This window comes from Carassius carassius, chromosome 39, assembly GCF_963082965.1.
Source record: "Carassius carassius chromosome 39, fCarCar2.1, whole genome shotgun sequence".
Taxonomy (NCBI): Eukaryota; Metazoa; Chordata; class Actinopteri; order Cypriniformes; family Cyprinidae; genus Carassius; species Carassius carassius.
This window is the reverse complement of record NC_081793.1, coordinates 27,412,496-27,428,834: the sequence shown is the minus strand read 5'-3', so window position 1 is coordinate 27,428,834 and position 16,339 is coordinate 27,412,496. Positions and strand designations below refer to the sequence as shown.

At 34.3% G+C, this 16,339-nt stretch overlaps 1 protein-coding gene and 1 long non-coding RNA gene across 2 annotated transcripts in view; both read left to right on the top strand.

The window, feature by feature from the left end:
- Positions 1 to 15,574, top strand: part of LOC132121706 (uncharacterized) — a 31,308-nt gene extending 15,734 nt beyond the window's left edge. Inside the window, exons 3-5 of the mRNA XM_059531417.1 lie at positions 13,813 to 14,103; positions 14,453 to 14,746; positions 14,926 to 15,574. Of these exons, the coding sequence (XP_059387400.1) occupies positions 13,813 to 14,103; positions 14,453 to 14,746; positions 14,926 to 15,167 (827 nt within the window). The 3' untranslated portion in view covers positions 15,168 to 15,574. The remainder of the gene's footprint in view (positions 1 to 13,812; positions 14,104 to 14,452; positions 14,747 to 14,925) is intronic.
- On the top strand, positions 11,841 to 13,486 carry LOC132121710 (uncharacterized). Its single transcript, XR_009426299.1, has 3 exons — positions 11,841 to 12,016; positions 12,703 to 12,783; positions 13,459 to 13,486. It is a non-coding gene; the product is annotated as an uncharacterized LOC132121710 (long non-coding RNA).
- Positions 15,575 to 16,339: the final 765 nt, after the last annotated feature.

Genomic DNA, 16,339 nt, shown 5'->3' with positions numbered 1-16,339 from the left:
CTTTTCTCTGGCTGTTATAACCGGCTGTTATAACCGTGTGTTTCTAAAACACATTTGTTGTAATTCAAAAGCCCAGAATAAATGCCATCAGGTGTTAACCTGTACCTAGGTGTAGGTTGTTATATTTTATATAGGTGATGATAATTATTCATTATTATTCACAGTTATTGAGCCGTACGAAGTCTAATCTCTGATGAAATAGGTGTTGTGTAATTTGTAGAAGTGGTTGTAGTGAAAATGACACTAAGAGCCAGTGGTTCTGTGATAATCAGTTAATATAAAAATGACTTTCTAAACATTTTGTACACATACATTTTTCTTCTATGCCAGTAGTTGGTCAAACACAGACATTAATAATCAGAATATGAACTTCTACAATGGTGACGAAAAAAAAACATGCTGCAATGCATGCTGGGTACTATTGTATTACAAAACTCATCCATGGCTCCCAGCATGCTCTGCAGCATTTTTTTTTATGGTCACCATTGTTGAGGTTCATATTCTGATTATTGATGTCTGTGTGTGACTAATTGACACCATAGAAGTCCAAACTGTTTGGAAAGTCTTTGTATTATCTGATTATCACAGAAACATTGGCTCTTAACATCAATTTACTATAATCAATCAAATTACACAACATCTATTTCATCAGAGTCGTACGGTTCAATAATTGATGATTATCATCACCAATATAAAGTACAACAACCTACACCTAGGTGAAGATTAACACCTGATGATATTTCTTCTGGGCTTTTGAATTACAACAAATGTGTTTTAGAAACACACGGTTATAACAGCCGGTTATAACAGCCAGAGAAAAGACTACGACAGAAGTCAAGGGTCAAGAGCCCAACTAAAGCAAACACTGATCTCTAACATGGTTGCTTCAAATGAAACAATAAATCAACATCTAAACCTTAGTTCATTCTCAATAAGATCTTCTGTAGACGTCTGACAGAAATAAAGTCAGTCTGGTTATTAATAAGTGGAGCTGGTGATGCTGTTTGTGGGGTTGTTTAATCAGATCTTGAGTGATTTAATGTATTTTATTTCAGTTGATTTCATCTAAGGCTGTGTCTGAAGTCAGTTGTAGTAGTTCTTGTGTTTCTCTTTTCTTCAGTGATTCTGTTTGTTAACAGCAGCTGTTCATCACTAATTCTCAATCAGCACTTAGTTAATCACTTAATTACTTGAATGCAAAGTTTTAAAACTTACATGGTTTTAATCAAGGCAATCTGTTTACTCAAACGGTTTGAGTTAAGTTAAATTGTCGGGTTTTATAGTGTACGAGTAGTTCCCCAAGGAAGTTTAACTAAGCTATTGCAGCCACTATATAAAGTTTGTATTGCCCTTTTAAAATATTGACCAAAACCAAAAAACATCTAGTACATCAAATAAAAAATCATGTTTCACAGTATCAAAGGCTTTGTATATATCTATAAATAGAATGTAACTATTATCAGTTATGTAATCCTTATAATCAATTAAATCTAAGATTAATCGAATATTATTGCTAATATGTCGTCCTTGCATAAAGCCAGACTGGCTATCATCTATAATTGTATCTAAGCACAATTTTATTCTTTGCGCAAAAATATGAGCCAATAATTTTGCATCATTATTAATTAGGGTTATAGGCCTCCAATTGTCAAGAAGCAAACAATCCTTATTGGGTTTAGGTAACAATGTAATTAAACCTTGACACATTGTTGGGGGAAGCCTACAGGTTTCCAAAGCCTCCTTAAAAACTAATAATAAGAATTCAGAAACATAACCTTGAAATACCTTGTAAAATTCACCTGTAAGGCCATCATTCCCCGGGGATTTATTATCTTTTAACTTACTAAAGTTCTTTTTAAGTTCTTCAAGGGATATGTCTTGATCGCAAATATCCTTTTGAGTTTCATCAATACCTTGAGCCACACTTTTTATACAAGAGAGGAAATATGAGCTCTGACTACTGTTGTGTTTAGAGTATAGTTTTTTATAAAATTCTTCCACAAAATTAGAAATGTTTGGGGGATCTTCAGAAATCTGTTCATTAATTTTAAGTTTATATATACTATTAACTCTAACATTTCTTTTTTCTAAATTATGAAAATATTTTGTATTCCTTTCACCATGTTCAATCCATTTTCGCCTAGACCGAATAAAAGCTCCCTGTGCCAAATTTTCATAGATATTGTCCAATTCAGCTTGTAATTCAAATAAATTATTGATGTCAGCTTGTGATTGCTCATTTTTTTTATATATAGAAATTATTTCCTTGAGTATTCTATCTTGTCTCTGTCTTTTTTCCTTAGATAATTCTTTTGCCCTTTTGATGGCCATATTACGAATCTGAAATTTTGTATAATCCCAATGTTTACCATATATTTTGTCTTTTTTTGCTTTTATCAAATTTTCATTTATGATTTTTTTGGCTTTTTCTTTGAAGATTTTATCACTCAAAAGTGAATTATTTAATTTCCAATAATTTGGTTTATATTTTATTGAATGATCCCTTATACATAGTACTAATTTAATCATATTATGATCAGAAAAAACTGAGGGTTCTATTTTGGTTTCTTCCACATTGTCTAGTAACTCATTTGAAATAAGCCAAAAGTCAATCCTGGACCTCTAAGATAAATCTTTATTGTTCCAAGTGAACTGGATTTGCTGTTTTGTGGTAGTTTAGTAGCACTCCCCTTTACTAAAAAGGGTCGCCTTTGAGTGTGATAATCTCTTTCTGAATTCGGAGTTCTCCTCTCACATGAGATTGAGTTCTTTGTTTTTACCCCAGAGTGCTCCAGCATTATTTCCACAGATTGAGTTGATGAATCTCAAACATATTGTTTTAGGTTGCACCATTCCATCTATGATTTGCTCTATCAGAGTGCTACGGGAGCCCCCTCCTTAGAAACAGTATTTAAAATCCATGTTGATAAGTGTGCATGTGAAGTCTTTGCGCACTCTATGAAATCCTCACTGTGGAAATTTTGCATGCTAGTGCTCTGCGTTCTTTCTAAAGTCCTATATGGTGAGGGCTTTGTGTGGTTGCTTCATGCCCTTTCTTGAGTTGGTGAAAGCCCCATTCATCTTGGGCACCACTCCACCTATGTTTCCTCGGATACCTATTTAAACAGGGTGTTGCTACTAGGGATCTGTTGAGACCGCTCCTTCAGCAAGCTTATGCAAGAGCAAGTGGTAGCCACTGTGTGACAGGCAAGACTTAGTATAAGATGCTAGGTTCTTTGCTGTATCTCTTTAAAGGAATATTTCCTGATTCCAAGCCTTCAGCTCTACCCCTGACCGAGGCCCTAACAAGTAAGTTGGGTATGTAGCCTGGGCCTTTGGCCCTAAGGGGTAATGTCATGGACAGCCGTCTAACGTACCAGGGGCAACTCTCATGTAAATGGTAGAGTTGGTATTCTAATGTTCGCCATGATTCTGGCCTGCACTCCCTCAGCATGGCGGCATGGGTATACTGTTCCCCATAGCAACCCCTAGAGGAAACAGTTCGAAGTTTCCTTCGAAAGGGGAACCTCTCAGTCTATGAATGTAACCATGGTTCCCTGAGTAGGGAATGAGACACTGCGTCCTCTAGCTCCCTGCCATGCTTCGGACGCAAGCTTCAGACGAAGAAGTGAATGACCTATTCTCCTGGAGCCTATTTATCCATAGTCCATAGTGACATCAGAGGCTGTCGCCGGACAACTCGTTGGTGTTTTCTCAATGTATGCTTCAGACAAGGGTCATGACAAGGTGTTCCTCATAGCGGCCCCTAGAGGACGCAGTGTCTTGTTCCCTACACAGGGAACCATGGTTACATTCGTAAACCTGAGACATCTTTCTCTAATAAACATTGGCCACAATTAATGCCACCATTTTATTTAATACTTTTTGAAACCTCCATTTGCTCAGTTTAACAGGTCTAAATTTTCTTGACACCTGACAAGAGATCAGAGACCATTCCTGCATCCAGAATCACTCCAGACCCATTAGATTCACAGCTCCTTGTTGGTGCTTCTTCTCTTCAGTTCACTCCTCTAATTCTCTGTAGGGTTCAGGTCAGAGGACTGGAATGGCTTTAGCAGAGGCTTGGTTTTGTGCTCAGTGACTAATTTTTGTGTTGTTTCTGAGGTTTGTGTTGTTTCTGAGGTACAATAATGTTTGGATTATTGTATGGTTGGAAGATCCAAACATGGCCCAATATAATATTTCACTTACTGATACTAATAGTCACTTACTGATTTTTTTATATGTTGGTATTTGATAGAATCCATGATGCCATGTATCTAAACAAGACGTCCAGGACTTCCAGCAGAAATATAGGCCCACAACATAAAAAAACTGCAGTATATTTCGTTGTACACATGGGGTACTTTTTATCTCTGTGGGTTTGGTTTCACCAAACCCATCTTGAGTGTTTGCTGCTAAAAAGCTATTTTTTTTTACTTCATTTCACCATGCATAAGAGCCAGTCCCATTTGAATGTTGATCCTTGGAGAGTCTTTAGCTACTCAAACTCTCCTCCTCACCACACATTGGGACGATATAGACACACGTCCTCTTCCAGGAAGTTTCGTAACATTTTCTGTTGATTGAAAATTCTTAATTATTGCCCTGATGGTGGAAATGGAAATTTTCACTGCTCTAGCACTTTTCTTAAAGCCACTTCACTACTTTGTGAAGCTCAATTATCTTTGCTGCACATCAGAAATATATCATTAGTTTGTTTTTGTTTTTTTTCATTTTGATGGATGATTAAGTAAATTTGGACTTTGTTTTTCCACCTCTTTATATTTTTGTGAAACAGGAAGCCATGGTTGGAAATTTCATGTTTATATATGCTGGAGTGCTCAAAATTGTGAATATGACTAGAAATATACTTCAGAGATATTTTACTCATAAGAATTTATAGGGGTGCCAATAATTGTATCCAATGAGTATTTGAGAAAAACCTTTATTTAATAATGACATTTCCCCCCATTTTAAAATTCGTATTATCCAATGAAAGGATACATTTTTGTGAATTTTATTTGTGAAGGATTAACAATGCAGATGAATTTTTACATCCTTCTGTGATCATATTTTACCAAGGGTGCCAATATTTTTGGTCATGACTATATATGTTAAATGGCCAATGTTTACCCCTATTTTATGAAAAATGCTGAAGACATTCCAAGATAACTAGATAGACTGATGTTAGGCCCCAAGGGCCTGGCTGACCAGCAAACTCACATTTTCACAATTCACAACACACACACGTGTATCTGTTATATACATGTGTTGTTTGTATGCTTACTTATTATAGTAGCCTAGTTACAATTCTTTATTTGTATTAGTTAGGCAGTTTTTATCTTCAAAATAACTTTGTCGAACTGCTGTGGACTTTCCTATCTTCAGAAAGAACTCATCAAGAACCTCTATTATCTACTGCATCAGGACTCTTGTTCAGCAATGAAGTCAATGTAAGTAACTGTTTACAACTACTAAGATGCATGTTTAAGTCTGAGCCCCTTTTAATGTGATTTTTGATTCTTTGATGATTCTCATTAGGTTGTGGTTAATTGATGTGAAATACTGCCAATCTTTTGCTCTTCCCTCTCTTTTCTATACTTTCCTTCATTCTGTATGTATATACATGTGTTTTGCTTGGTTTAGTTATATGTTCATTCAGTAAATCCATTATATTAACAATCAATTTGTCTAAATGTGCTGCTCACAATTCGAAGTCACTGAATGTTTGATATCTTGCTAAATGCTAAGTTAATGCTACTACTGTATGAAGTAGGAAAGTTATTCTTTCTTGGCCAGGAAAATAATCCTTCCTAGAATTGATAAATGATTACACTGTCCTTGGATGAACGGATTAAATAATTGTAATATTGATTCTGCTACAGTTAATTCTAGGATCAGAACTAAATATTCATAATTAATTATAACTAGTTATAATTAATCATAAATATTCCCTTTTCTAGCAAATTTGCTACATAAAAGTAAGTAAGTAAAACACAACACAAATGTGGTTTCTATCTTGAAGCAACACACACAGTTTACATTTGAGGAGCCTTCATACTTTATCAGCCAACTGAGAACTGACTTGAACTGGTTCTTTGTCACATGACACAGAGAGTTTGAGCACAGTGAAGATAGATGAGACACAGACAGATGTAATTAAAATTTCTACTAAATAACAAAACAATTTAAATGCATGGTTACTACAGTGAGAGCAATCTAAAGTAACTTAAATATATATATATATACTGTAGAGACTTACTGTAGATCAGGTCATGATTTGTCTATATGGACTGTGGAAGTGATTCTACTTTATGAAAACGTGTCAAATCTTTATCAAAACAGGCTAGGATAATCTATAATTATCTATAATTCACATAAAAAAAAGTCATTTTTGATATCCAACACCATTCTTCAGAAACATTGTTCAGAGGTTTACCAGTGAAGTTGATGTGTAGATATGAACGTATTTCTTACCTTAAAGTAATTCTGCAAGAGATCGTTAGATATGTTTTTGTTAAAATATTAGTAGAAGTGATTTAGAAATACTGTATAATGTTATTGGTTAAAGCATATGTACACTGTAAAACCCGACAAGTTAACTTAACTCAAACCGTTTGAGTAAACAGATATCCTTAAGTTATGTTAACTCAAACCATTTGAGGAAACCGATTGCCTTAAACCGTTTAAGTTGAAAAAACTCACAGCTATGAGTACTCTGAACTTAATTCAGTTGAGTTCACTGAAAGAAGATATACATTGCAATTAAGTAATTAAGTGATTAATTGAGTGATAATTGAGTTTAGTGATGAACACCTGCTGTTAACAAACAGAATCACAGAAGAAAAGAGAGAAAGGAACTACAGCTGACTTCAGACACAGCCTCACTCAAACCTGACAAGTTATGTTAACTCAAACCGTTTGAGGAAACCGATTGCCTTAAACCATTTAAGTTGAAAAAACTAACAGTTATGAGTACTCTGAACTTAATTCAGTTGAGTTCGTTGAAAGAAGATGTACATTGCAATTAAGATTAACTAAGTGCTGATTGAACATTAGTGATGAACAGCTGCTGTTAACAAACAGAATCACTGAAGAAAAGAGAAACACAAGAACTACTACAACTGACTTCAGACACAGCCTTAGATGAAATCAACTGAAATAAAATACATGAAATCTCTCAAGATCTGATTAAACAACCCCACAAACAGCATCACCAGCTCCACTTATTAATAACCAGACTGACTTTATTTCTGTCAGACGTCTACAGAAGATCTTATTGAGAATGAACTAAGGTTTAGATGTTGATTTATTCTTTCATTTGAAGTAACCATGTTAGAGATCAGTGTTTGCTTTAGTTGGGCTCTTGACCCTTGACTTCTGTCGTAGTCTTTTCTCTGGCTGTTATAACCGGCTGTTATAACCGTGTGTTTCTAATACACATTTGTTGTAATTCAAAAGCCCAGAATAAATGCCATCAGGTGTTAACCTGTACCTAGGTGTAGGTTGTTATACTTTATATTGGTGATGATAATTATTCATTATTATTCACAGTTATTGAGCCGTACAGAGTCTAATCTCTGATGAAATAGGTGTTGTGTAATTTGTAGAAGTGGTTGTAGTGAAAATGACACTAAGAGCCAGTGGTTCTGTGATAATCAGTTAATATAAAAATGACTTTCTAAACATTTTGTACACATTCATTTTTCTTCTATGCCAGTAGTTGGTCAAACACAGACATTAATAATCAGAATATGAACTTCTACAATGGTGACGAAAAAAAAACATGCTGCAATGCATGCTGGGTACTATTGTATTACAAAACTCATCCATGGCTCCCAGCATGCTCTGCAGCATTTTTTTTTATGGTCACCATTGTTGAGGTTCATATTCTGATTATTGATGTCTGTGTGTGACTAATTGAAACCATAGAAGTCCAAACTGTTTGGAAAGTCTTTGTATTATCTGATTATCACAGAAACACTGGCTCTTAGCATCCATTTACTATAATCAATCAAATTACACAACATATATTTCATCGGAGTCGTACAGTTCAATAATTGATGATTATCATCACCAATATAAAGTATAACAACCTACACCTAGGTACAGGTTAACACCTAATGGCATTTCTTCTGGGCTTTTGAATTACAACAAATGTGTTTTAGAAACACACGGTTATAACAGCCAGAGAAAACACAAAGACAGAAGTCAAGGGTCAAGAGCCCAACTAAAGCAAACACTGATCTCTAACATGGTTACTTCAAATGAAACAATAAATCAACATCTAAACCTTAGTTCATTCTCAATAAGATCTTCTGTAGACGTCTGACAGAAATAAAGTCAGTCTGGTTATTAATAAGTGGAGCTGGTGATGCTGTTTGTGGGGTTGTTTAATCAGATCTTGAGAGATTTCATGTATTTTATTTCAGTTGATTTCATCTAAGGCTGTGTCTGAAGTCAGTTGTAGTAGTTCTTGTGTTTCTCTTTTCTTCAGTGATTCTGTTTGTTAACAGCAGCTGTTCATCACTAATTCTCAATCAGCACTTAGTTAATCACTTAATTACTTGAATGCAAAGTTTCAAAACTTACATGGTTTAAATCAAGGCAATCGGTTTACTCAAACGGTTTGAGTTAAGTTAACTTGTCGGGTTTTACAGTGTACATATTAATTATAGATCAATAATACGGACAAATTAGGCCATAAAATAATGCATTATCATATTTTTGAATTGTAGTGTCTTCTAACATTTATGTAATATGATAAGCAAATAAAGAATAACACCTTAATTTCATTTCATCTGTCTGATTTTGACATGTATTTCATGGCTGATGCTGATATTTATATTTACAGACAGTGATGTACAAGACTCTCAATGATATTACACTTAAGATACATATTTACTGCAAACTGCACCCATTTTGTTTTTCTTTTGACTTCTTTTGGGGAGTTTAAGCAAGTTACAGGGACAGGTATTTGCCTGTTTGCCTCAGACAATAACAACCCACACTGACACACTGATTTATTTTTTGTTCAGCCGAGCTTTTATTCTTGGACTGCTTCTCTGTCATGTGACGCAGAGAGTTGGAGCCTACTTTGGTGATGCAATGGAAAAATATTGGCAAGACACAGATGTACTTTTGCTGGCAGATTACAAAGCAGTGATTTCAGAACGCATATGTAGAGGGAAATTCATGAACCTAAAGCATATTGCTCAACATGATGGAAATTTTTTGCAAACTACATTCATATTCTGACAAGTGATTTAACAACTGTGCATTTACAATTGAAGCAATCCATTTAAAATCTTTTTACCTTTGATGAAGGAGAGATTTTGTAATGGTAGGTTCTCTCGTGGGTGGATAAGTGTTTATCCAATTAATTCAGTTTTCTTTATATACTGTTTTTAACAAAGCATGTTGTCATAAATGGCTTTGTGTCTTTCAAAGAAAAAAAAAAAGGTAAATGGAAGATACGAAGCCGTCTTTACCATTTTTGGAAGAGGGTCATATGTATGACTATATATTGGTAAATACAGCCAGTTAAGTCTAGTTATTAATAAAGTTATTAAAAGTTATTTTATTAAGCCACTAAAACATTGTTGATTTTGATCTCTGTACAGAAGGTTAATAGGTATTCAAGGCCATAACCATGTCTTGAATTTGAATCATTTGCAGATAACATTTTTATTTAAAAAAATGCATCAACCTTTTTTTTCACAAGTCTAATATACTGAAGATGTAAAGTGGCAGAATGCTTCTTGTCTGGTCAAATTCAGTTATGAATTACATAAAAAATGCAGGCGAAGTAAGCATATTTCTGTGAATGTGTGAGTCGTCCGATAACAAAGTGCAGAAAACGGTTAAACCTTTTTATGCTATAAACCAGTGTGTTTATAATTACAAAATAACATTATAAGTATATGGAAAAAAAACATACATTTGTAATAAATATAAAGCAACAAAACTTAGCTTTTGTGCATTCAAAATAACTGTGCACGGATGACATCGGAAGCTTCACACATTCATCTCTGAGCCGCACACTAAATGCTGCATTATAAATAACATGTTTAAACAGTCTTGGATAATGACTCAGCCATCTGTAAATAAAATCCTCCTTATGACCCCTGCACTCTTAAAATTGCTGGGTTAAATACAACCTAGCACTGGGTTAAAGAGGGACAAACCCAGCTCTATTGGGTTGTTTTGACCCAGTGACAGAGGGGGAAATCCAGGGGTCTGAACCTAAAAGTCCTGCCAAATGTTTCTTCCACCCATGATCTGAGATCTGATTTCAGAAGAGGAGGAACCAAGTCATTACTTTCAAGTCACAAGAAAGTTCAATCCCAAGTTCCCAAAGAGTTCAAGTTAATGAGATAATTAAGTGTCTAATTAAAAGATGATTTTGAATTAGTTATGAACACCTACTGTTGACAATCAACATCATTGAAGAAAAAAGAAACACCAGAATTACATCTGACTTCAACCACAGGCTTGGATGAAATCAACTGCAGAAAAAGAAAAACACAGGATGCCACCATAATTATGGCAAAGGTTTGCTTTAGTTTGTCTCTTGACTCTTTTAAGAAATCCAATGTAATTTGCTTCTAAGTAAATGCAATATTGTTTCACAGCAAACATTTTGTGCATTGCTGAATCAAAAGCTTGAAGTAGTAGTTTAGCTTACCCTTTCTGCTTGTAACTCATTTTAATGAACATCATGACGTGGTTTCTCTCATTGCTTTATTAACTGCCTTTCAGCTGTTACAGAACTGCAAAAAAAAAGTCATATTAAACAAATTCCACTGTAATGCTTCAATATTGAACAAAAATAACTGTATCAGCTCAGGCTTCTAGGCATGAACACACCAGCTCATGATGACTAATATCTCCTGTACTGTAAAATAGCACATGCATTTCTGCAGAAAGAGATCTAACACAAGAAGACAAGGGTCAAGAGCCCAACTAAAGTGAACACTGACCTCCATGATGGTCAGTGTTTTTTTTCTGGAGACTTGCTTGTGACTTGAAAGGAATGACTTTGTTCCTCCTCTGGTGAAATAATCTGTCTCAGATCATGGATAGAAGAAACATATGGCAGGACTTTTAGTTTCTGACCCCTGCTCTGACCGCTTATATTCATGGACATTCACACAGTCAGGTGGCTATAATTACACAGAAAATCAACTACTGATGAACATTAATTTTTATTGCATGCATTTCTTATGTTAATAATGTTAATCAAACAACCTAAAAATAGAGAAGCACTCACTGCTCTTGTCTTAACTAACTTCTGTAGCTTACTGGGATTTGTTTATTTTTACTTCATAGACTAATAGAGTTTTTATAGAGTTTTCACAAGCACTGTTAAGTTCATTTGTATCTTTGTGAAACAGAATCACCCTTGTGTCATTCTCTTAATTTCTCCTGATATTTTCTAAATTGTCAAAATTCTAACGATTACATCATTACAATATCTTTATAATAAAATCATAATAATGAACATGTTATTGCAATAGTAATATTTTTCCCCTTACCAAAATTAACCATCTTCAAGTTTTGTAATGGTTGTGTTGTTGTCTGCTCTACTCCCTCTAAACCGGTTATATGATGTGAATTTGTCTGCTAAATTACTACTGTAACACTTATAATGATAATGCCTCGTGATGTCCTTTATCATACAGTGTTTTGAGTGAGGAGTAGTGTGCTGCTGCTAACAGGTGCTGACATTTAGCGAAGTCAGAAAAAGAACAGGGCAACGAGCCAAACCGGTTGTGATTCGGAGTTCTCCCGTTTCTCCGTATTGCCAGAACGAGCCTGTTTGAGGAGCATTGTGTCATGTCGAAAGTGAAAGTTTAGAGGTTCAGTATTTAGTCTCTGTGAGCAGCAGAGAGAGTCAGAGAGTCTGAACTCAGACTGTGAACACACACAGAGCTCGGGAGAGAAATAACTCTCTCTGAATGGGAAAATATCTCCTTTAATAATCCATAACCAGCTATGGGCAAATCTTCAAGTAAGTCTACACTCATTACACATTTTATATTTCAAAATGCATGTGAATATAATTATATGTTAATGACTTTGTCTGATTAATGCTGCAGTATTATTATTATTATTATTTTGCGTTCTGCCAGTGAAGATAATGCAACAGAAAATAAATAATCATGGTGTTTAATTTCTGTCGTGGCTCTTTAGATTTAGCGGATATTTTTAATGACCGCACGTGTTTCATTAGTGTGAGCTCTCAGTGCTTTACTGTAATAAATTTTGTGGTTTCGCGGTTGTATTTTGCTCTCACGTGTTCCTTCAGCTCCTCCGAATTAAAGCATGATTTATTATGTTGGGTGAAACCTTTCAAATGATTTAAGTGTGATATACTGAAGAAGTAAAGCTCTGACTTGAAGTATATATAGGGTATATTTGAAATGTGTAATTATTATATTTAGTCTTGGTATTAGATCAAATAGACTATAAATTATGTGAAAATGCATTGGAAGATGTAGGTGTTTATTGGAAGTAGAATGAATCAGACTGACCTGTAGGTTATTATGACCTATATAGCCTACGGTATTTAGGTTTTTAAAGTTGAGTGCCCTCTAGCGGGCTAATAATGACAGTGTCGTGTTGCGTCTGTCGTCATGAAATGATGTATGACTGTCAAAATGTTTCAGGTTTTTTATTTTTATTTTTCTTCTGCAGAATCAACCATGAATGCTGTATTTGCTGTGCAACTGTTCATTCTGGTTTGGACCTTTACTGCTGTCTGTCAAGATGATGAAGGTAAGAGAATAAACTTTCCATAGAAAGTGTGAGAATTTAAAGAGCGGCTAAATCTGAGATGATGAAACCATGGTCAAATCTGATTCATAGATAAACAAAACTTGGCTCTTAAAATACCCAGTATGACTCTTAGTATGATTCAAAAATACAGATTTACTGTTTGGACAGTTTGCACAATAGGAAGTGAAATCCAATACGTTCAGAGAGCAGTAAAAATAAATAAATAAATAAATTCTGCCCATTAATGTGCTCTTTTATGTAAAACAATGTGTTCATACAGATTGGTGCAAAATCACATTTTGAGTCCTGACTACAGGATCTTGTGTTGCTCTGATTATATCTGCTGCACATGATTAAAAGAAACCGTCAGGACGAGGCTGCTTGCAGAGATCGCTGTATTATTCTGCTCTTAGTAAACACATTTTGTATTTATACTGCAGTATTGATTTATATTAATAAATTAACTGACTTTCCCACGGCTGGATACAATTCTAAATGTAACAAACTAAATATATAATGCAGTGATTTTATTTATGAATAGGTTCTCTAATGAAAGACAGATTCAGATTTTCTGATTTTTTTACAGAGATGTAAAAAAAAGATAATTAAAAATTGTATAATTTTTGTTTTGTTTTTCATTTCCTCTACTATATGATATTCATTGTTATTTTTCAGATGTCAGTGTAAGCTGTGATGATGTGACTTTTTCAATTTAGTAAATCTTTGCAAATGTACATTCATGTTCATTCTACTAACAGTGGTTTAAAACCGGTTAACGAAGACCATTAAACCTGAAAATAATAAAAAGAGTAAAACTGTTGGTAAGAAATTTATATATTCTAATACAACTAATGATTATTTCTTCAGTTTCCTCAAGAATCATTCACAAAACAAAACAAAATTTCACCAAACTTTGTAAAGGGCAGAAATAGATGTTTCTTAGAGTCAGACATGATGAGGACAACAATCGTCCAGAAATTTTTTGTTTTTCATTTCCTCTATTATATGATTTTCATCATTATTTTTCAGGTATCAGTGTAAGCTGTGATGATGTGACTGGATCTGTGGGGAAAGAAGTGACTCTCACCTGCAGAGTCTCTCTGAAGAACACTAACTGCTGCATTACAAAGTATAAGTTTCAATACCCTGAGATCTATAATGACTCTGCAATCTGTCGTCAAGATGTTTCTGTGAACTCCTGTGAACAGAGAAACAGTTTCACATGCCGCTACACTCCAACTACAGCGATGAAAGAACAATTCAGATTCTTTGTGCAAACAACATGTGGAGCGAAAGGAACAGAATTCACTCTTGACACAGGTACTGCTTACTGTAACATTTTTGCTTACAATTTAGTAAATCTTTGCAAATGTACATTCATGTTCATTCTACTAACAGTGGTTTAAAACCAGTTAACGAAGACCATTAAACCTGAAAATAATAAAAAGAGTAAAACTGTTGGTAAGAAATTTATATATTCTAATACAACTAATGATTATTTCTTCAGTTTCCTCAAGAATCATTCACAAAACAAAACAAAATTTCACCAAACTCTGTAGAGGCCAGAAATAGATGTTTCTTAGAGTCAGACATGATGAGGACAACAATCGTCCAGAAATTTTTTGTTTTTCATTTCCTCTATTATATGATTTTCATCGTTATTTTTCAGGTATCAGTGTAAGCTGTGATGATGTGACTGGATCTGTGGGGAAAGAAGTGACTCTCAGCTGCAGCGTCTCTCTGAAGAACACTGGATGCTGCATTACAATGTATAAGTTTCAATACCCTGAGATCTTTAATGACTCTGCAATCTGTCGTCAAGATGTCCCTGTGAACTCCTGTGAACAGAGAAACAGTTTCACATGCCTCTACACTCCAACTACAGCGATGAAAGAACAATTCAGATTCTTTGTGCAAACAAAGTGTGGAACGAGAAAAGCTGAAATCTTCACTCTTAACACAGGTACTGCATACTGTAACATTTTTGCTTATAACTTAGTCAATCTTTGCAAATGTACATTTATGTTTTAATCTACTAACAGTGGTTTAAACCGGTTAACAAAGACAATTAAACCTGAAAAAGATAGTTAAACCCTTGGAAAGCTATTATATATTTAATATAACTATTGATTATTTCTTCAGTTTCCTCAAGGCATGTGAACCCAGTAAACCCATCAGGATCCTCTCCACCAGAGACACCAAGATTCAAAGGTACTGTCATCGCTGTGGTTGTGTCTGGTTTCATCATCATCCTCATCTTCATCATGATGGCGATCATTCACCAAACAAAACCAAACTTCACCAAACTTTGTAGACGCCAGAACTGGATGTTTCTGAGAGTCAGACATGATGAGGACAACAATCGTCCAGAAGATGTGATATAATAGCACTGAGTTTTGTTTGACTTTTCATGTGGTGCTCACGAAACACACAAGCTTTATTTGAACTCCACTAAACTCTACACTATCTTATATCTCAAACTACTGAATATATAACTCTGGCTGTGGGTTTTAAAACTCTTGTTTCTGTTTCATATTGATTTCTGTGAAATAACAGCATATTATTGATCTGTTTGATCAGAGTTTATGACTTTAATAAACTCAAACCTTTGTGAACTTTAAGAAGAAACACAGCGAAACTCAAACTGTGTTTTCTGACTTTCAAGAAATGTCTATCATGAATGTCATTTTTATATATTGTATAATAGTCGAATGATGTGGTTTTGTACAGTATCTTATTTTTTTTTTTAAAAGGACATTGAAAGGAATAAAGACTTGTGATAATATCTAAAGATGAATATCTGTATCTTCTGTTTATGGGTAAGTTCTAGCAGATAAACTAGTAAATGGGTGAAGAGTACAAAGAGCTGATCCGTAAGTATGCAAAAAATAAATATGTTATAAATATTTTATCACAAATAAATTATATTTAAACAAATGATAAACAAAAATAATTTTATAATAAATAGTTTTGCCATGTGGTCAACCATTAATGTAATCTTTCGATCACTGCTGTGAGTCAAAGAGATGATGGTCAGGTGTTTGTTTGAATCAAGTCAAGTCATCTTTATTTCTATAGCGCTTTATGCAACAAAGAACGTTTTAATCAGTTTTACTGTGATAAGAGACAGAGATGATCCCTGGTTTAACGAGTTAATCACTTCTCGTATTAAAGAGCGAGATGCTATGGACCACAGCAAAGAAAACAAATAGCCATTTGGATTGGGTACGTTATAGGACATTAAGAAATAAATGTACAAAATAAGTTAAAAACTCCAAATGTGATTATTATTTAAACATGGTAAATGAAAATCTAAACTAAATTTTCTAATTTGACTAAATCAGTCTCTGGGCTAAAATCTTCTACTAGTTTGCCTGAATATTTAAAGGTTAAGGCAAGAATTAAAAAGGGGAAATAAAATATTGTTAATGACTTTAATAGTTATTTTATTGTTGTTGGTTTAACTTCTGATGAAGAAAGTAATTTAGCAGAACATAAAACAAAAGGTAGTGTTGATTTATGTCATCAGCTTTTTACTTTTACTCCAGTTTTAGTA